At 39.3% G+C, this 23453-nt stretch overlaps 1 protein-coding gene across 4 annotated transcripts in view; it reads left to right on the forward strand.

The window, feature by feature from the left end:
* LOC128694154 (vascular endothelial growth factor receptor 1) overlaps nt 1-23453 on the forward strand; it is a 598057-nt gene that overhangs the window by 514763 nt on the left and 59841 nt on the right. For all 4 annotated transcript variants that reach the window (XM_070093509.1, XM_070093512.1, XM_070093510.1 and 1 more), the window contains exons 17-20: nt 1728-1905; nt 3211-3471; nt 4108-4335; nt 7644-7809. In XM_070093509.1, the coding sequence (XP_069949610.1) occupies nt 1728-1905; nt 3211-3471; nt 4108-4335; nt 7644-7809 (833 nt within the window). The remainder of the gene's footprint in view (nt 1-1727; nt 1906-3210; nt 3472-4107; nt 4336-7643; nt 7810-23453) is intronic.

Below are 23453 nucleotides of genomic sequence, written 5' to 3' on the forward strand. Positions count from 1 at the left end.
TTGTCCAGTACCAGGAGGCACTTGGGTGGGAGTTTCTGTTCCAGGATGTATTTTTTCACACCTGGGCCAAACACATCATTAACCCACTCTTTGAAAATTTGCCTTGTGACCCATGCATTTTGATTAGTTTTTCACATCACACACAATCTATTCCTGACGACATTGTTTCTCTTGAACACTGGGATTTTCTGAGTGATACACCAGTAGAGGCTTCACTTCGAAATCGCCACTAGCATTACCACACAACAAAAGAGTAAGCCTGTCTTTCATAAGCTTGTGTCCTGGCAGTGCCTTTTCCTCCTGCGTGATGTAGGTACTGTTTGGCATTTTCTTCCAAAACAGGCCTGTTGGGGTTTAAATTGCTCAGCCTTTACATAGTCCTTGAACTCTTGTACATACTTTTCAGCTGCTTTTTTGTCAGAACTTGCAGCCTCTCCATGCCTTACAACACTGTGTATGCCACTACGCTTCTTAAATCTCTCAAACCAGCCTTTGCTGGTCCTAAATTCACTACCAGCAGCACTTGTTCCAGGAGTTTTCTGTGGAAGATCCTCATGTAACTGCTTTGCCTTCTCACAAATAATAGATTCCATTACACTGTCTCCCACTAATTGTTTTTCCATAACCCACAATAACAACAACATTTCCATCTGTTCCATTATTGGTGACCTTTGTTTCATTAGAAAAGTTACTCCTTTTGCACATTAGCATCCCTGGTTTGTTCTTTCTTTGCCAGAATGGATGTTATTGTTGATTTGCTTTTCCTGTACATCCTAGCAAGTTCCAGCACCCACATACCACTCTCATATTTATCAATTACTTCATGCTTAAATTCTGTGGTGTTTCTCACTTTCTTTACCACAGGAACTTTCTTTGGAGCCTTGGTTGCTTATTTTGCAGTTGCAATGCAAAAAAAAAAAAAATGGAAAATAAGCAAAATGTTTGGATGTATGAGCAGAAGCTTCCTCATGCACCAAGAGACACAGCCAAACTGACTGACACGCAAGCAGCCCCAGCCGGCAGACGGACACATCCGAAATGGCCAATCACTGAAATAACAGCCGATCACTGGGAGACAAAAAACCAGTTGATTACCGAGTTGGCTGATAACAGGAACGGCCGATCACTGGGAGCCAAAAAACCAGTTGATTACCGAGTTGGCTGATAACAGGAATGGCCGATAATCAAGGGGCCACTGTACTATCAACAGCTAATAAAATAATTTAAACCACCCTATAAAATGCCTCAAAGTCCTTATATTAAACCAAACACAAGATCAGAGAATAGCTGCTCCTGTTATTCACTGCATGGGGCAGGATTTTTTTATACTGTGTACACCCACAACACAGACCCATTCTTTCTCTTGTCTGGGGCAGAATTTACTCTTTACAGTACTGTAATTAAAATGTAGATGTACATGAGTGACACTGATACTAACATTAATACTGTGACTCTACATGGGAGACAGTGAAAGGGTTAAGGATTTTTCATGCACTAAGAAATTTTGGTTGCAGTATTATTATTATTATATATTTATGAGGAAGCAGTAAACCCCCTAGGGGTCATACAGTGCCTTGGAGGCAAGGAAGAGAAGGGCATGTGATTAAGATCCCTTCACTGGCACTGAGAAACCTCTCTTGAGGTGTAATAATCTACCAATCTCCACCTCTTCTCTCCTTAAGTCTTAATATGGTATTTCACAAGTACAGCCCATTTTTAATTTGCAGGATAGTGAGCCACTGCAACCTGGCTCTGACTTCATCAATAATGAAACAGTCCTCTTGAAAAACAAAAACCAGACATTGATGCTGAGGTACGTGTTTGAAGCTCATGTTGGACGCTACAGCTGTATGGCAGAAAACCGAAAGAACTCAATCGTTGGCTTTCTCACGCTTACCGTTCCTAGTAAGTCTTAAACATTTTTATGCAGAGTCAATGTTAATAATGCTTGTATGATGGTAAAAAGAAATTAACTTTCTATCTTTAAAAAATTATTAGAATAGATTTTTGTAATGTTATATAATATAATCAAACCATACCAAGGACAGGGATAGAACCCGCGATCAGAGAGTCTTAAAACTCCAGACCGTCGCGTTAGCCACTAGACCAGCTAGCCACAATAAGATTCATCCAACTAGGTATATTTCTACACCATAGGAAGATTAGCATAGGCACCACTGTGACCACAAATACAAGTTTTTACAGCTTTGAGGGGACTTGGGCTAGAGTTCGTCACGGCCACGCTAGCTGGAGATTCGTCTGTAAAACTTGCATTTGTGGTCACAGTGGTGCCTATGCTAACCTTCCTATGGTGTAGAAATATACCTAGTTGGACGAATCTTATTGTGGCTAGCTGGTCCAGTGGCTAACGCGACGGTCTGGAGTTTTGAGACTCTATGATCGCAGGTTCTATCCCCATCCATGGTATGGTTTGTTTGCAATCGTGTCATTACGATTTCGTGAGTCATGTTGACGGCTTTGAGGGGACTTGAGCTAGAGTTTGTCACGGCCACGCTAGCTGGAGATTCGTCTGTAAAAACTTGCATTTGTGGTCACAGTGGTGCCTATGCTAACCTTCCTATGGTGTAGAAATATACCTAGTTGGATGAATCTTATTGTGGCTAGCTGGTCCAGTGGCTAACGCGACGGTCTGGAGTTTTGAGACTCTCTGATCGTGGGATCTATCCCCGTCCGTGGTATGGTTTGTTTGCAATCGTGTCATTACGATTTTGTGAGTCAAGTTAACATAATGATATTAAAAGACAGTGTGGTATCACCAAGGGTGTAATTCAGAGCTGAGAAGGGATTGCTGAGGTGGTTTAGGCATTTAGAGAGGATAGAGAGCAAGAGAATGGCAGAGGGTGAATAAATCTGGGGTTGAGAGTACGAGGGGTAGGGGTCATCCCAGCAGCCTTGTGTGATCGTTTTTGATAGAAGTGAGTAGACAAAGGTGGCTTTTTAATGGATGTGCTGTTGAATTGAGAGAAACTAGTGAACCAGACTTGAGTCCTGGAGGTGGAAAGAGCAGTGCAAAGCATTGCACTCTAAAGGAAAGGTAGGGATGTTGCAGTCAGAAGTAATCTAAATTGTGATGTTAGCACAGTTAATGAAATATTTTTGTGTGTGAATCTGTGTGATTAAGTGTAATTTTAGTCATATACATATATACAGTACTGTACTTTTAATTTGGTAATTTTGTATTTTCCGCAGAAGCTGGGCTTAGCACTCCTGCCAAAATTTCACTGGTGCTTGCATGCTTAGGCATTATCATTTTAGTGGCAGTGGTCTTTGTGTTGTTCAAGAGAGTAAAAAAAGAAAGAAAATTCCGAAAATCTTTCCGTAAGAATGAATTATACTTATTTGAAAAAGGCAACATTTGTCAACTGAACCCTGACTGCACAGCTGATGAACAAGCAGAGTTGTTGCCATATGACCAAGAGTGGGAAGTTCCTCGAGAGGATATCAAAATTGGTGAGGCTGCTTTGTTTTTATGTTGCATTATTGGTAATACAGTGATAGAGTATGCTGATAGTATATACATAAGACACACAGTGTGAGTTATGATATTTCCTTTTAAGATATTTCATCTACTTGTGAATTGATAATGTCCCTGGTGGATAAAGCATCTTCACAATACAGCCTCTCCTCACTTAACAACGGAGTTCCATTCCTAAGACCATGTCGGTAAATGAATTCATCGCTCAGTGAGGAGCATACTATAATGGCAGTGGGCTTGTGTCATCCATCTTTGATATTGTTTTAACGTTATCTTTGCACCATTTATAGCAATTCTTGTATATTTTTAAATGTTTATACAGTAGTGTACTGTATATTATAATAAACAGAACAGAGGAAATCAGCTCTAATATAAATTATTTATGAATGCATACTAGTCAGAGAGCCTGTTGTAAGTCAGAGTAATCAGGAAACGAGTGTATCACTAAGTGAGGAGAGGCTGTACAATGCCCACGTTGTGTATCTTGTTTACAACTTACATGTTGCATTATACTCAGTAAATTTTGTCTTGTACAATTGTGATTTTGCACCGTCTTTTTTCGTGTTATTGTGAAATTTTCAAGATTTATTTAAATATATCTTTATTGACAGGCAAACAGTTGGGTTCCGGAGCCTTTGGACGTGTTGTGAAGGCAGTGGTAACGGGTCTGGATGTAGATGGTGAGCCAACAACCACAGTAGCAGTGAAGATGTGTAAGAGTCAGGCTGACCCATCCCAGGTTCGAGCCCTGGCCCTTGAGCTCAAGATAATGCTTCACCTTGGCAAGCATCTCAATATTGTTAACCTTATGGGTGCCAACACTGTTAACATTGGGAAAGGTAAGATCCATTCACTGTTGCCTTTTCTGTTAAATTATTAACCCCGAGAATAAGTAGAAGTGTCTGTGGATTTTAAAACCTAAATAAGAAATAACAAAAAAAGGCACAATACCATGACTGGAACGATACACAAATAACCTGCACATGAAGGTGAAACAGGCATGTTTCAGTTTATTTTAATTTTGTTCTAAATAATGAGTTTTAGTATGATATGAAAGAACACATTTTAGATTTTTTATTATTACTGTTATCATAATCATTATTATTATTATCATCATTATTATTATTATACTGTTACATAGATGAAACATGGTACTAATAAATTTGTCCTTTTACTATACATATGTGCCTTCTTAGCACTTGTTGGTTAAGCTGTTCCTCAACCACTTAATAAATCTTCTGCTCTTGTACTTTTTTCTTCATTACTGTCTACAGTGTGCCTTTGTATCACAAATTCATTTATATTTGTCCACAAAATATATCTGATGGCATTTTTAATATAAAATTGATTCAAGGCAAATTCCAAGTACAGTATTTGCATCTTATTGCATGCCTATATTTCAACATACTATAAGAACTAGTGAACATCAGTGATAACAATCCACTTTATATAGATGATAATGACACGTTGTGCAGGCTGTGGTATTTTGTTAGAAGTTTCGTCTGCCATTAACTTTATCAACTCATTGAAAGACAGGTAAAATATGATATTATATAGTGGCTGAGGAGAAGTGTGAGAGGTATAGGGAAGGTTGAACAGGGTCTGCAGCAAGGAAGGTTTAGGCCATCCTGTCACTGGGCAGGTGTCCTAACTCTCAACTTTGCTAATGGTGAAAGACCCTGAGTTTTGTAAAATGGTGTTAGTAGTGGTGATTAAAGCTGATTTCAAACACAGTCTGCCATGTTGGTCTACTTCTTTGATATCTAATCTTGCTTCAGGGAAGATAATAAGGTGCTTACAGGTGTTATGATGTAGTGTGCATGTGTTACTAGTGTCATACCTCTGGAAAGTATATCTCTGTTCCTCATATTTGTGGTTGTGTTCCTGGAAGTTTCCCTCCATATAAGTTTTCTCAAAGCCTCCGTAAAGTATGATGTAGACTCCTGCAGTGGTGCTTCTTGATTTAGTCGCTTTTTATTTTTAACTAAATTCGTGATGGTACTGGAGATTGTGGTTGCGATTCCAGTGTTGGTTTTGGCTAACGTACTGGCTAACTTACTAAGTTACTACTTGCTTGTTTAGTGGTATCTGGTAGTGTAGCTCCATGAAGACTGTAGATGTAGTCACATACAGGGTGACCTGAAAAAACCAACCAACCTGAAAAAGAAACACTCTCGTCATCATTCATGCTTTCACTGTCATGCCAGAGATGCACAGATATGGCAGTTCAGATGACCCTCCAAACATTTTCATTGGTGGGCTTTCAATTAATCCTGAAGTCAAGTTTATCCTCGTTTCTGATTATTCTAATGACTAGAAAGGAATCTGTCATATTCCTTTTCCATGATAAAGCTGATTGAGGATTCCACTGTGTTAAAGTTGCTGAGGTTGACAGTGTTTATGTATCTAGGAGAGACGATCAAAATATTATCACTGTACGTAAGTTATATCATGTCCCTTATGATATGGATCTTGAATCTCTCCTCTGAGTGCTGCTGCATACAAACAGATAAACAGATAAACAGACTACACTTGATGGTTAACCCATGCCATGCCACAGCATTGTTTGACATTTACTCCCTGAAGAAGTAATTGTAGTTGATGCTAAGCTCAGTCACGTCAAGGAGCTTCTTTGCAAGAATAGGAAGGTTGAGACCATCAAGACTTTTATGTTTGAGTTGATCTGTGGCTTGTGTAACAGGTATTGTGCTGATGAATAACATGATCTATGACTTGTGTAATGGGTATTGTGTTGATGAGTGATACCCTCCTGATCTATGACTTGTGTAATGGGTATTGTGTTGATGAGTGATAACCTCCTGATCTATGACTCGTGTAATGGGTATTGTGTTGATGATTGATAATCTTATGTTTTCCCTGCTTCAATGAATTAACCCTTTCAGGGTTGCCAGGCCCTCTCCGAGACTTGTTCTCAGGGTTGCCAGGCCCTCTCCGAGACTTGTTCTCAGGGTTGCCAGGCCCTCTCAGGGTTGCCAAATTTAAAAAAAAAAAATATTTTTTCTTTTGAAAAGATAGAGAATCTTTTCCTGATCATAATGACACCAAAGGTTTGAAATTTGATGGAAAACTTACGGAATTATGCTCTTGCAAAGTTGGCGGTTTCGACGATGTTTACGCATCAGCGATTTTACCCAGTTTGAGCCCTATTTTCGGCCAATTCCAGTGTACTAGTCGACAAAAATCATAACTGTTTTGCTAGAACTCCATTTTTCTATCAAATGAGTACAAGAAACCATCTATTTACCGATTTCAACTATCCAATAAAGTGGTCAGAATTTAGCAATTTTGCCAATTTCACACAAATTTCAAAAGATGCCAATTTCCGAATAGGGACCAGAATAAACAAGAAAGACATTCCTGGCACTAAAGTAACATTTCCTCTGTTCATTAGTCACGTCCCCATGCCCCTCTTACATTATTTTGCTTTCCACTTTGAATTTTTATTCTCACAAAAAATAGAAGATTCACTGTTAGGCAGACTACTGCATTAGTGTAGAAATGGTATAAATAATATCGGCGCACTTGTGAAAGAATATTAGACTCACCAGTTGACGTGTATTGGACGCATAGCATGATTTGTTTACTTTTGAACTTTGGTAAAAATCGATCATTTCTGCTACTTTGAGCTCAATTTCAAGGTACTTTTCATTGTAAAACCAGTCAAAATCATCTCAATTTCTGTAATATGTCTTCCATTCTATAAAAGGAGACCAGGAAAACTAGAATACAACAATAAATACCATACGAAAGTACAGTGTAAAGTCATTGTTTTAATCCAAAAACACGGTCAAAGTTTTTTTTTTCTCATTACGCACTGTGTGCTGTAGGATTTTTTTATACTGCACACACTGACCACATAGACCCATTCTTTCATATGTAGGCCTACCAGCTTTCTCTCACTAGATTTGAGGGTGCTAGAATTTAGGCGTACTAGTACGTCAAAAACCCTGGTGCGTAAGCCGTATTAGTACGTCCGAAACCCTGAAAGGGTTAATAAAGTCTCTGGCAGATGAAACATCTTCTAATAAAATACTATAACTCACACATTGTTTTATCATTGTCATACTGTTGGTATATATTATCATTTTATACAAGCACATTGTATTAATGAAATTTAAAATTTCAGGAGAGCTGTGGATTCTTGTTGAGTACTGTCACTTTGGTAACCTTCTTGCATTCATGCACCGGCATAGAAAGAATTTCATAAATCAAATCAATCCTGCCACTGACAGAATTGACCCAACACAGTTAGTGATGGACCCTTCTATGTCACTATTGTCACTGGGTCAAAGGTGAGATTATTTCTTGTTTTTTCCAGTATGTGTTATTCAGTGCTATTGTTGTACTTTCCAGGTTGAAACTATTGTTTTGAGTTCTTTCCTGGTTGGAGATCCTCTGCACCTTCTATATATATATCTCCTCTATTAATACCTTTATAAAGAGTGAAGATCCAGGGATCTCTGTCTTAACAGGAAATAATTTGTATACTGTGGATTAGCTCATCATTCTTCCATGTTACTGATGTAATATGTATATGTTACTAAATTGATTCCTTTCCTAAGAATAGAGGAGCACAGTAGTGGGGCTACTGAGCCACGCTAGGCAGGTCTTACACCAAGCCACTTACACCCATGGACAAATGCTGCTATCCAAGCTTCCATCACATTTCCAAACAAAGTCACAACATTCAACATGCACTCTCCATGCTTTAATATAATGGGGATTTTAAGTATAAGCTTAGGATAATGCTGCCCCTCTTTCCCTTCACCCTAGATAAATGCTGCAGCAAGGAGGAGGCTGGAGGGAGTGGAGATGTATCTAAGTGTATTTTTTTTTTTTAACAAGTCGGCTGTCTCCCGCCGAGGCAGGGTGACCCAAAAAGAAAGAAAATCCCCAAAAAGAAAATACTTTCATCATTCAACACTTTCACCTCACTCACACATAAATCACTGTTTTTGCAGAGGTACCCAGGATATAACAGTCTAGAAGCATATACGTACAGTAGGGCCCCGCTTTATGGCGTTTCGCTTTACGGTGTTTTGCTTTACGGCATTCCGCTAATACGGTAAATAAATAAATAAACGGTCACCGCGCCCCACCCAGTTTGTTTACATTCTCTGTGAGGTCCAAGTACTAAGTCTCCATTTTGTCTGGAAACTCCTAAATTTCAAGTGTTTTCAAAAGCTATTTCATATTTTATATATACTCTGATAATTATACTTATGTATACCTGTACCTAAATAAACTTACACACTGTGCTGGTATGCAGGTACACATTAAAATCAGTAAGAGTGTCTTATGTCTCCAGACGTCATATTAGTAATGATGATAATAATCATCGAGTCTCATTTAAATTCGTATATTACGTTAATATACACATTTTCATTAATCCATCCATGATATTTTTTTCAGAATTATATAATAAACACCATACATAACATATAAAGATGATAAATACACCCCACAATAGAATAAATAAACATAAATATGAGATGTGGTAGCCAGATAACTTGTACAAGTGATGGCAAGAATAACATTTTCTCTAATCTAACATAAGAGAAAATGTGTTACTGGGGGTAACTGTAGAAAATTATTCCTTTCGTATGTATGTAAGTTTATTCAGGTATACACAAATACAGTTACATAGATTATCATACATAACAACATATGTGTAGAGAACCTAGGATAACCCAAAAAAGTCAGAGTGACTTATTTCCATTGCCTTCCCTCAGAGCGTCATTTCTTCTCAAAATGATGTTACATGAGAATGAGAGTGTTCTTCTTTATTTATTCTACCGTATCAATGTAGAGACAACTTGTACACAATGTAACTTGTACACAAACCAGACGTGTACACTTTGTTGTTTACAAAACTTACCTTTGCCTGGTTTGTTTACATAACTCCACGAGTGTCCTCTCTCATGCACTCATTCTTTTTTTCTCTCATTTATTCGTTTTATCTCATTTACTTACTCCTGACCCTACATTAAGACTACAAATATTTTAAGGTAAGTAATGAATGAACTGTATATACATTTTATCATTCTAGGATGCTTAAATATCATAGAATAGTATGTGTGGGTGGGTTGGCCTGGTATGGTAGCCCGGCTGACTACCATACAGACCACACTTGATTTTTTACAATAGATACTACTCATCTCACCATAGATTAAGACTATAAATATTTTAAGGTAAGTAATGAGTAAACTATATGCATTTTATCGCTCTGGGATGCTTAAATGTAATAGAATATTATGTGGCCTGGTATGGTAGCCCAGCTGACTACCATACATACCACACTTGATTTCTTACAATAAATACTACTTGTCTCACTCTAGATTAAGACTATAAATATTTTATGGTAAGTAATGAGTGCACTATGTGTGTATTGTACTTTTTATTGTTTTTTGATGCCTGGTTCTATTGCTAATTTAATATATGTAAGTGTAAACTTGTTATCTAGTGTTTGTATGCATTTATAAGTGGAAAAAAAGGGTGTTCCACTTTACGGCGATTTCCACTTTACGGCTGTAGCCTGGAACCTAACCTGCCATATAAGTGGGGCCCTACTGTATAAAGATACGCAACATATCCTTCCAAACTGCCAATATCCCGATCCCCTCCTTTAGAGTGCAGGCATTGTATTTCCCATTTCCAGGACTAAATATTACCCTGCTCACACTCTAACAGCTTGTCAGGTCCCAAATACCATTCGTCTCCATTCATTCCTATCGAACACGCTCACGCACACTTGCTGGAAGTCCAAGCCCCTTGCCCACAAAACCTCCTTTACCCCTTCCTTCCAACCTTTTTGAGGACGACCCCAACCCCGCCTTCCTTCCCCTACAGATTTATAAGCTTTCCATGTCATACTTTGATCCATTCTAAGGGTAATGTGTGGTGTAAATATTATGTAGAGAATTCATGGTGTGCAAATTAAGAGGAGGTGTGTAGTTATAAATACATAGTATTATTCAGAGGGCTGAAGAGGGGATCTTGAGGTGTTTGGTCATTTAGAGAAGCTGGAGCAAAATAGGATGAATTGGATGGTGTATAAGTCTGTAGTGGAGGACAGGAGGGTTCATTCTAGGAAAGGATGGAGGGAGGGGGTAAAAGAGGTTTTGTGTGCAAGGGGCTTGGGCATGCAGTAAGCATGTATGTGTGTTAGGAGTGAATGGAGATAAATGTTTTTTTTGGGATCTGACAAGCTGTTGGAGTGTGAACCTGGAGTTTACCTGGAGAGGGTTTTGGGGGTCAGAGCCCTTGCGGCTCAGTCTGAGACCAGGCCTCGTGGTGGATCAGGTGTCAGCATAGTTGCTGATCCCTGTGTTGTATAGCATATTAGTATCATCCATGTGCTTTAGATAGGAGATCCCTTTTAGGCCTGTGACTGTTGTGTGACGTCACGGGATGCGCATGTATACGTTCATACCTCTGCCCCGCTCTCAGTCGGCGTAGACATCCAGGCTAAGACAGGCAGAGGCTGGGCTCCATTTCTCTCATCACAGTCTGACAATATATATCGTTACCATCCAACAAGTGTCTCTACCTTCAACCCTCGATATCTCCATTTAAGAACCCCTACGATAAATGGTGGCAGCGGTGGGATTCGAACCCACGCCTCCGAAGAGACTCACACAAGAAAAATATTCAACTTAACAAACAACGCTGAAAATCAAGAGAACTTGTACTTTACTCAAATCTGATTTGCTCAACTTTTACTTTATATTGAATGAATGGCACAGTGAGTTGTCTTTACTTTCAATGCAACAGGGAAACACACAATAAAATGATAAAATTAACTCAATAAAGCTTGAATAAAATAAAATGGCACAGAAAGAATAAAATATTATGCACAGAACAGAGCATATGAAACTGAACTGAAATAAACTGTAGCAATATTGCAAATGACAATTGCTAATCAAAAAGTATTGCACAACACTGCATAAAATCTCTGCAAGAAAAAATTTTAATGGCAACAATATTTGCACAAGAATTATTTAAAAATGAGTCAATGTGCAATAATAAAAAAATTATTACACACACAAGAAAAGAAATATATCAAGGAATGAACTGAGAGAACACTTTAACTCTTAACTGCGCTCAAGCAACACTTAACCCTTTGAGGGTCGACAGGCCCTCTCCGAAACTCGTTCTCAGGGTCGGCCAAATTTAAAAAAAAAAAAAAATTATTTTCTCTTATGAAAAGATAGAGAATCTTTTCCTGATCATAAAGACACCAAAAGTTTGAAATTTGATAGAAAACTTACGGAATTATGCTCTCGCAAAGTTAGCGGTCTCGGCGATGTTTACGCATCGGCTATTTTGCCCACTTTGAGCCCCATTTTCGGCCAATTTCGCTGTACTAGTCGACAAAAAACATGAATATTTCGCTAGAACTCCATTTTTTCTATCGAATGGGTGCAAGAAACCACCCATTTATGAAATTCAACTATCCAGTACAGTGGTCAGAATTTAGCAATTTTGCCAATTTCACACAAATTTCAAAAGATGCCAATTTCTGAATAGGGTCCAGAATAAACAAGAAAGACATTCCTGGCACTAAAATGACATTTCCTCTAGTCATTAGTCACGTCTCAAGGTCCCTCTTATATTCTTTTGCTTTCCATTTTGAATTTTTATTCTCACAAAAAATATAAGATTTACTGTTATGCAGACTACTGCATTAGTGTAAAAAATGGTATAAATATTATTGGTGCACTTGTGAAAGAATATTAGACTCACCAGTTGACGTGTATTGCACGCTTGGCACGATTTGTTTACTTTTGAAGTTTGGTAAAAATCGAACATTTCCGCTACTTTGAGCTCAATTTCAAGGCACCTTTCATTGTAAAACCAGCCAAAATCATCTCAATTTCTGTAATATGTCTTCCATTCTATAAAATGAGACCAAGAAAACTAGAATACAACAATAAATACCATACGAAAATACACTGCAAAGTCGCTGATTTATTCCAAAAAAATGGTCAAAGTTTTTTTTTTCTCATTATGCACTGTGTGCTGCAGGATTTTTTTTAGACTGTGCACACTGACCACATAGACCCATTCTTTCATATGAAGGCCTACCAGCTTTCTCCCACTAGATTTGAGGCCGCTAGAATTTATGCGTACTAGTACGTCAAAAACCCCTACGCGTAAGACGTACTAGTACGACGAAAACCCTCAAAGGGTTAACTAGCAAAAGAACAAATTACTCTAAAAGAAGAACTTAAAAATTGCACTAAGAGTGAATTTGTTCAATGAAACATGAAAAATAATAGGTGTTAAAACACAGAACAAAAAGTTTGAACACTTACAGTGATGCAGAACACAACACATCAACATAAACACAATACTATAATTTTCTTGCAATGAAACTTGATGTGTGAAAAATTTTGTAAAAATGATTTCTTGCTTGCACAAAATAATGGCACTATTTTCTGTGGAAATAAGACAAATTAGACACTGGCTAAATGAAAAGAATATGAACACAAGAATGTTCAACACACAGGGAACAAAACAAGAATACACAAATGCTGGGAAGAAAAAAAATATAACAGACAACACTGAGTTGTGATGCAGGACACAATTAAATAAATTACTGAATTACTCCACTGAATCACTGAGAACACTAGGTGATTCTGAAGTGTAAACACAAGTTCTATACTGCTCATATGTTGCACACACAACAAGGAAAAACACTAAGTACTTACTTCAAGTGTGTATAAAAAGACACACAACACAACAGATATAAGATAATGCACGAAAATTAACACTGAATTGAGGAGATTAAAAGATTATTGCAAACAAACACTTAGTCTGATCGAGAGTCACTGAATGTCACTAAGAAAAAATCACTGGAAACACAAAAAGGAAATGTTTCAACACTCGCAAATGTCTCTATGAAAAAAAAATATTAATTATCGCTGTAATGACTTGGTGTAGAATGAGGTAGATGGTAGTGGAGAGTAGAGGATTGTTTATGTCGTCTTGCTGCTGTCCTCTGCACACGTGATCGTAGAATTGCGCTTACATCGACGACAGACACACACAGGAGGCTTTCAACGGTGGCGCGAAACACACTCTAGCTCTTGACCCCCTATGTGGTCCTTAAAATATGGTGCTACAACCCTTAGTAGTGCGCCAAAACACTGGTAGAGGTTGGGTGAGTACCACAACACAGTGAGAGTAGATGGGTTTGTGGGTATAACAGGGCTAAGGCGTCTGAGACCGCGTGGTGAGGCACACGTGGTCGTGGGTGGTTGGGCCTATGGGTTGAACGACGTAAGCCTCACTGAGGACAGCCACACTGCCGCGAAGATATTCTAAGCTGGCTAGCTTAAAATACACCCACGAAATACCACAACACCACAAGGATGAAAAAGAGCACTCAGAATTGCTTGGAGCTTGAATCACAAGCGATGAAGACTACTCATGTGGCTTGCTTGAGTACTGGGGTAAGACACCTGGGTTAGTTGCTAGCTGGCTTATCTTAACCCTTCACACAGAATAGCTTGATAACTTCACACGATGAACACAGCAGGGGTGGAAGCTGGCTTGGCAGGCAACAGAATTGGATGGAGTAGACTAGGCTCGACTGAGCTCCCTCACCACAGACTGGAAGCTGGCTTATTTTGCAAACTTGGGTCAACCCCTCGGGAGTGATGCAAATAAGCAGATAAACACTAGTACAAAGAGACTGACCAGTGAATGGTGTAGAAGCTGGTAGGAGCTTGAGAGAGTAGCTGACTTGAGGTAGCAGGCTTGGCTAGGTCGGCCTACTGGGGACACGAAATGGCCGTCTTGCTGGTCAAAAGAAATCTCCGTACATCGGCGTAATTATCAATTTTACGCCCACACCGCTGCCACCATTTATCGTAGGGGTTCTTAAATGGAGATATCGAGGGTTGAAGGTAGACACACTTGTTGGATGGTAACGATATATATTGTCAGACTGTGATGAGAGAAATGGAGCCCAGCCTCTGCCTGTCTTAGCCTGAATGTCTACGCCGACTGAGAGCAGGGCAGAGGTACGAACGTACACATGCGCATCCCGTGACGTCACACAACAGTCACAGGCCTAAAAGGGATCTCCTATCTAAAGCACATGGATGATACTAATATGCTATACAACACAGGGATCAGCAACTATGCTGACATAGGGTCTGATCTACCAGGCTGTTACTGCTGGCCACACACAAGCTGACATATGAACTACAGCCTGGTTGGTCAGATACTGACTTTAGGTGCCTATCCAGTGCCTTCTTAAAGACAGCCAGGGGTCTATTGGTAATTCCCGTTATATATGCTGGGAGGCAGTTGAACAGTCTTGGGCCCTGGACACTTATTGTGTTGTCTCTCAATATACAACTGGCGCCCCTGCTTTTCATCAGGGAAATGTTGCATCTCCTGCCAAGTCTTTTGCTTTCATAGGGAGTGATTTTCCTGTGCAGGTTTGGTACCAATCCCTCCAAGACCTTCCAAGTGTATATTATCATGTATCTCTCTCGCCTGCATTCCAGGGAATACAGATCAAGGACTTTCAACCATTCCCAGTAATTTAGGTGCCTTATTGTACAGTGAAACCTCAAATTTCGAACATATCGCTTATCGAACTCTCCGAAAATAGAACCCTTTTTTCGAACCAACTTTGTCCCTATTATCGAACTCGCCCCTATTTTCGAACCACCGGGTACGGGACCTGCCTGGCAGCCTGCTCTGTTCGCGTCCCCACACAGGTGCCATGAGCCAGTATGGTTTTGTTGATGCTTGAGTGAACACTAACCTGCGCTCTCATTCAAACATTTTATGATATTTTCATTGTGTTTAGTGCTTGTGGGACTGTGAAATAAGCTACAATGGGAGCAAAGAAACTTGCTAGTGGTACCCTTGTGGTAAAGAAAGTGAGAAACACCATAGATGTGAAGAAGGAAATAATACAGAAGTGGAATGATGTCCAAGTGGAATGATTTCCAAATGTTTGTGGAGAAGTACCACCCTGAGCAAGGTGAAACAAGCCATCTTTGCAACAAGTTCAGTGACAGAACCATGTCCCATTTTAGGGAAATCTTAAAGAGGTACCAGACACAGAGGACTGTGGACAGTTATTTTGTGAGACGGGTCCAGCGACTCTCAAGCTGGTCCTAGTGGCATTAAAAGACAGAAGGGAAGTAACCCCAGAGAGGTTATGTTTATGTTATACAGTGGACCCCCGCATAACGATATTATTTCAATCCAGAAGTCTGTTTGGGTGCCGTTATAGACCGATTTTGTTCCCATAAGAAATATTGTGAATTAGATTAGTCCGTTTCAGACCCCTGAAAATACACCTACAAAAGCACTTACAAAAATGCACATACATAATTGGTCGAGTTGGGAGCTGATCGTTATGCGGGGGTCCACTGTATATGTTTATTTAAATTTATTAATACATAATTGAACACTGTATTTGTTGTGTGTATGTAAAACTATAATTAATCTCTATAAAATGTATTTTATTTTTGTGAATATTTTTGGGTTTCTGGAATGGATTAACTGTATTTCCATTATTTCTTATGGGAAATATTGCTTCGCTTTTCAGACTTTTCGAATTTAGAACTAACTCTTGGAACGGATTAAGTTTGATATTTGAGGTTCCACTGTTCTTATGTGTGTCATGAAAGTTCTTTGTACACTCTACAGGTCTGCAGTGTCACCAGCCTTGAAGGGACCATTAGTATACAGCAGTATTCCAGCCTCTAGAGCACAAGCAATTTGAAGAGAATCATCATGGGCTTGGCATCCTTAGTTTTGAAGGTTCTCATTATCCATCCTTTCATTTTCCTAGCAGATGAGGTAGATACATTGTTGTGGTCTTTGAAGGCGAGATCCTCTGACATTATCACTGCCAGGCCCTTCACATTACTTTTTTGCCCTATTGTATGGTTAGAATTTGTCATATACCTCGATACATTTTTAATTTCCTCAAGTTTCCCACATCTGAGTAGTTGAAATTTCTCCTCGTTGAACTTCATGTTGTTTTGAGTGGCCCATTCGAAGATTTGGTCGATGTCCACTTGAAGGCCTGCGGTGTGACTCACAATCAGAGAGTCTCAAAACTCCAGATCATCGCGTTAGCCACTGGGCTAGCTAGCCACAATAAGATTCGTCCAACTAGCTATATTTCTACACCATAGGAAGGTGTCTTCGATGGAGGTCACTGCCATGGTAATCCGGGTGTCATATGCAAAGGAAGACAAACCTATGGCTTACATCTTTGTCTATGTCAGAAATGAGGATGAGGAAGAGAATGGGAGCGAGTACTTTGCCTTGTGGAACAGAACTTTTTACCATGGCTGCCTGGGACTTTACTCTGTTTACTGTTACTCTTTGTGTTCTGTTTGTCAGGAAGTTATAGATCCACCTACTAACTTTTCCTGTTATTCCTTTATCACGCATTTTGTGTGCTATTACACCATGGTCACACTTGTAAAAATGTAAAAAGCTTTTGTAAATCTTTGTATACTACATCTGTATTTTGTTTATCCTTTACAGCATCCAGGACCTTGTCATAGTGGTCCAGTAGCTGGGACAGGCAGGAGCAACCTGCTCTAAACTTGTGTTGCCCTGGGTTGTGTAATTGTTGGGCATCTAGGTGGTTGGCAATTTTGCTTCTTTGAACCCTCTCAGAGATTTTTATGATATGGGATGTTAGTGCTGTCAGTCTGTAGTTCTTTGCAATTGCTTTACTGCCACCTTTGTGGAGTGGGGCTATGTCTGTTGTTTTTAGTGTGTGTGGTATGACACCTGTGTCCATGCTCCCTCTCCATAGAATGCTGAAGGCACGCGATAGGGGCTTCTTGCAATTCTTGATGAACACAGAGTTCCATGAGTCTGGGCATTGGGCAGAGTGCATGGGCATGTCATTTATTGCCTTTTCAAAGTCTTGTGGAGTTAGGATAATATTTGAGATTTTTGACATGACCAAATTTTGGGTTTCGTTCATAAAGAATTCATTAGGATTGTTGACCCTTAGTCTGGGCAGCGGCTCGCTGAACACTGAGTCATATTGGGACTTTAGTATCTCACTCATTTCTTGGCTGTCATCTGTGTATGTCCCATTCCACCTAAGCAGGGGCCCAATACTGGATGTTGTTTTTCACTTAGATTTGGCATTAGGCTTTTAGTTCTACCTTTGATTCTTGTCTCCTATAAGATTCCTTCAGCTTAAGTTCAATATTTCCAGTTTCATTGACCAGTGCCTCCCTTTGTATTTCAGATATATTGGCCCCTCTCAGCAGTTCTGTGACTCTTCACCTTCTTCTATATAGGGAGCATCTCTCTCTTTCTAGTTTACATCTTCTCTTTCTTTTTCTTAATGGGATGTGTCTTGAGCAGATCTCAAAAACCACAGAATTCATTTTTTCAAGGCAAATGTTTGGATCTGTGTTATTTAGGATATCTTCCCAGCTTGTTTTATTTAGGGCATGGTTTACTTGATCCCACTGTATGTTTTTGTTATTGAAATTGAATTTCATGAAGATACCTTCGTGGCTGTTCACATTTTGCTGGTCAGGAGCCCTGTGCATACATGTCTGCACCTCTCTTATGTTGTGATCTTTGATAGGGTTATGTTGCATATCAGATCATCATTGTTAGTGAAGATGAGGTCCAGCATATTTTCTAGTTTTGTAAGCTCTAATATTTGCTGGTTTAAGGTAAATTTGGTGCAGAGATTTAATAGTTCATGTGTGTGAATTATCATCTGAGCTGCCTCCCGGGGTGATCTCTGCTAAAACATTGCTATATTCCTTCATTTTAGGTGTCTCAAGTTGGAATCTCCTAGTAGTAAGATGTTTGGAGCAGGAGTTGGGAAATTTTCCAGACAGTGGTCAATTTTCACAAGCTGCTCCTGGAATTGCTGGGAAGTTGCATCTGGAGGCTTGTATACCACCACAATGACAAGGTTTTGGTTTTCAAAGTGATATTTTGTGAAAGGATTCAGGGAAACCAGCAAGCCAGACTTGAGTCCTGGAGGTGGGAAGTACAATGCCTGCACCTTAACCCTTTCAGGGTCCGTGCCGTAGTTCTACGGCTTTGAGTTGTGGGTCCAAACCGTAGAAATATGTACTCCAAAATTCTCACGACCTCAAATTTAGTGCGAGAAGGATGGTAGGCCTACATCTAAGAGAATGGGTCTGCATGGTGAGTGTGCACAGTAAACAAAAAATCTAGGCACCCGCATAGCATTGTGAGAACGCCGTCTCAGTAAGCTTTGTTCACCATGCCTTGCAGCAAGGCACCTCTCACTCCGAGGCAAATTGGGACTCTCCTGTTTCTAACTGATAGTTCTGACTCTGATGGAAGTGGAAATGAGGAGGAATTCTATGGTTTTGATCGATTTGTGACCGAAAGCAATGATCAGGTTATCAAAAATAGTGTGGAAAATCCTGACGATCCTCAACTTTCTACCTCGGGTGTGGGCATGTCTCAGTCACATTGTTGTACCTCATCGCAAGAGAAAACTAATATTTTCGCATGGCCAGGCCTCGTACTTGAGTAATGGTGATGATAATGATGTGGACTTTGATTTTATTGCTCTTCATGACCATTCAAGTAGTGATAGTGATGAATCATATTCACCAGTGTAGCATCAGTATATACGCTGTCGCATGTGCTTGGGTAGTGTTCCATATGCAGTGCCATCCCAGAGTACATCCCGTGGCCCTACACCAGGAATAGACAGTGAAAGTAAGGATGATGTGGCTACAATTGGTATGGATAAACCACAGATGTCAGTAGGTGGTGGTAATGGTGGTGATGGTGGTGGTGGTGGTAGTGACATGGCCATACATGACTCATCAGCCCAGGCTGGGACCCATGCCGCTGACTCATCAGATCCAGGATAAAGCGGAGCATCATCCACCACCACACCACAACCATAACTACAACCACAGTCAGCTTATGATGTCCAGTATCCACCAGCAAACCGCATCTGGGATTGGCACCAAAATCCCAATTTTGTTCCCAAGCCCCAACAGTTTGATGACTCTCAAAGTGGAATTCTACCAACTTGTTCACTTGGAAACACTGCAAATGAACTGGAATTTTTGGAGCTATTCTTTGACCAGACCTTGATGGAAACTATTGTCAGGGAAAGTAACAAATATTTTGAGTACACCATGGCAAATACGATCATATCACCACAGTCAAGACTACACCGGTGGAAAGAGACAACTGTGGCTGAAATGTATTTGCTTTTTGCAACAATAATACTCATGCTTCATGTCAATAAGCATAATATAAAATCATACTGGTCCACAGATCGGCTAATTTGTACCCCGGCCTTCAGTGAAATCATCCCAGTGAAGAGGTTTATCTTACTATTACTTATGTTGCACTTTTCTGACAAAACCAGGCCTGACAGAAATGACAGGTTATACAAGATTAGAAATGTTTTTATGCATCTGAAACAAAAGTTCAACACATACTTTTATCCATTCAAGAATCTCGTAATTGACGAATCTTTGATTTTGTTCAAAGGTAGATTGTCGTTCAAACAGTATATACCGAGCAAGAGGAAACACTTTGGTATAAAACGGTTTGTACTCTGTGACTGTGACAGTGGCCTGGTATTGGATGTAATTGTATACACAGAAAGTAAAGCATTGAAAGATACTAGGATGTTATTGGATATCTCATGTGATGTAGTGAGAAACATGATGGCACCATATCTTGGTAAGGGGCATACATTATATGCTGACAACTGGTACACAAGCCCTTTACTCAGTGATTTCTTGTGAGTGAACATGACAGGTGTGTGTGGCACAGTGCATTCTAATCATAAATGTATGCCCAGGTTCAACGCAGGAAATCGTGGTGGTGAGGTGCAGGTATTTGCTGCCAATAACATCATGTCATTACAGTGGCATGACAAACGAGATGTCACATTGTTGACAACCATTCACCCTAATGAAATGAAAGACAGTGGCAAGGTGGATAGTGACTAATGAACGTATTTTAAAACCAGTAACAGTGATTGATTATACACAAAATATGCGTTTCGTTGACAAATGTGACATGCAGATTGGCTTTGTCGATTGTGTTCGTAAGAGTTACAAGTTGGACATGAAACTTTTCTTCCTCTCATGGACATTTCAATGTTCAGTGCAAATACAGTGGACCCCTGGTATTCGATATTAATCCATTCCTGAGAGCTCATCGAATACTGAAAATATCGAAAAGTGAATCAATTTTCCTCATAAGAAATAATGGAAATCAAATTAATCCATGCAAGACACCCAAAAGTATGAAAAAAAAAATTTTACTACATGAAATATTAAGTTTAATGCAATAGAGTAATTACAATAACAATAAAATAATTGACACTTACCTTTAATGAAGATCTGGTGATGATTGATGGGATGGGAGGAGGGGAGAGGTGTTAGTGTTTAGAACGGGAATCCCCTTCCATTAGGACTTGAGGTAGCAAGTCCTTTTCCAGGGTTACTTCCCTTCTTCTTTTAATGCCACTAGGACCAACTTGAGAGTCACTGGATTTCTGTCGCACAACATATCTGTCCATAGTGGCCTGTACCTCCTGTTCCTTTATGACATTCCTAAAGTGTTTCACAACATTGTCAGTGTAATAGTCACCAGCACGGCTTGCAATGGCTGTGTTAGGGTGATTATCATCAAAAAAGGTTTGCACTTGGCACACATTTCCTTAATCTTTGAAGTAGGCAACTCCTTCAATTTCTCTATCCCCTCCTCCACAGCAGTTTCCTCAGGTCTGGCCTCTTGCTGTTGAAGATGATCTAGCAGCTCATCAGTGGTTAGTTCTTCATTGTCCTCCTCCACCAACTCTTCCACATCCTCCCCACTAACCTCCAACCCCAAGGACTTCCCCAGTGCCACAATGGATTCCTCAACTGGCATAGGATTCTCAGGGTTAGCCTCAAATCCTTCAAAATCCCTTTTGTCTACACATTCTGGCCACAGTTTTTTCCAAGCAGAGTTCAAGGTCCTCTTAGTCACCCCCTCCCAAGCCGTACCTATAAGGTTTATACAATTGAGGATATTAAAGTGATCCTTCCAAAACTCTTTTAGAGTCAGTTGAGTTTCTGTGGTCTCTACAAAGCACTTTTGAAACATAGCTTTTGTGAACAGTTTCTTGAGGTTGGAAATGACCTGCTGGTCCATGGGCTGCAGGAGAGGAGTGGTATTAGAAGGCAAAAACTTGACCTTAATGAAGCTCATGTCCCCAGAAAGTCGCTCTGCCAAGTCTGTAGGATGACCAGGGGCATTGTCTAATACCAGGAGGCACTTAAGGTCTAATTTCTTCTCAGTTAGGTAATTTTTCACAGTGAGGGCAAATGCATGGTGTAACCAGTCATAGAAAAAGTCCCTAGTGACCCATGCCTTACTGTTTGCCCTCCACAGCACACACAAATTAGCCTTGAGGACATTGTTTTTCCTGAACACTCTGGGAGTTTCAGAGTGATACAGGAAGGCCCCACTTATACGGCGGGTTAGGTTCCAGGCTACCGCCGTAAAGCGGAAATCGCCGTAAAGTGGAACACCCTTTTTTTCCACTTATAAATGCATACAAACACTAGATAACAAGTTTACACTAACATATATTAAGTTAGCAATAGAACCAGGCATCAAAAAACAATAAAAAGGTACAATACACACATAGTGCACTCATTACTTACCTTAAAATATTTATAGTCTTAATCTAGGGTGAGACAAGTAGTATTTATTGTAAGAAATCAAGTGTGGTATGTATTGTAATAGCCTCACCAGGCCACCCCACCCACACATACTATTCTATGATATTTAAGCATCCCAGAGCGATAAAATGTATATACAGTTCACTCATTACTTACCTTAAAATATTTGTAGTCTTAATGTAGGGTCAGGAGTAAGTAAATGAGATAAAACGAATAAATGAGAGAGAGAAAGAATGAATACATGAGAGGGGGCAGGCGCAGTTATGTAAACAAACCAGGCGAAGGTAAGTTTTGTAAACAAACGAAGTGTACACGTCTGGTTTGTGTACAAGTTACATTGTGTACAGGTTGTCTCTACATTGATACGGTAGAATTAATAAAGAAGAACACTCCCATTCTCATGTAACATCATTTTGAGAAGAAATGAAGCTCTGAGTGAAGGCAATGGAAATAAGTCACACTGACTTTTTTGGGTTATCCTAGGTTCTCTACACGTATGTTGTTATGTATGATAATCTATGTAACTGTATTTGTGTATACCTGAATAAACTTACTTACATACATACGAAAGGAATAATTTTCTACAGTTACCCCCAGTAACACATTTACTCTTATGTTAGATTAGAGAAAATGTTATTCTTGGCGTCACTTGTACAAGTTATGTGGCTCCCACATCTTATATTTATGTTTATTTATTCTATTGTGGGGTGTATTTATCATCTTTTTATGTTATGTATCGTGTTTATTATATAATTTTGAAAAAAATATCATGGATGGATTAATGAAAATGTGTATATTACCGTAATATACGACATTTAATGAGACTCGGTATTGTTATTATCACCACTTGTGCAAGTCGTCTGCTACGACATCTCACATTTGTTTATTTATTCTACTGTGGGGTGTATTTATCTTATTTATATGTTATGCATCGTGTTTATTATATGATTTTGAAAAAAATATCATGGATGGATTAATGAAAATGTGTATATTACCGTAATATACGACATTTAATGAGACTCAGTATTGTTATTATCACCACTTGTGCAAGTCGTCTGCTACGACATCTCACATTTGTTTATTTATTCTACTGTGGGGTGTATTTATCTTATTTATATGTTATGCATCGTGTTTATTATATAATTTTGAAAAAAATATCATGGATGGATTAATGAAAATGTGTATATTACCATAATATACGACATTTAATGAGACTCAGTATT

The sequence above is a fragment of the Cherax quadricarinatus genome, chromosome 43 (genome assembly GCF_038502225.1).
Source record: "Cherax quadricarinatus isolate ZL_2023a chromosome 43, ASM3850222v1, whole genome shotgun sequence".
NCBI lineage: Eukaryota > Metazoa > Arthropoda > Malacostraca > Decapoda > Parastacidae > Cherax > Cherax quadricarinatus.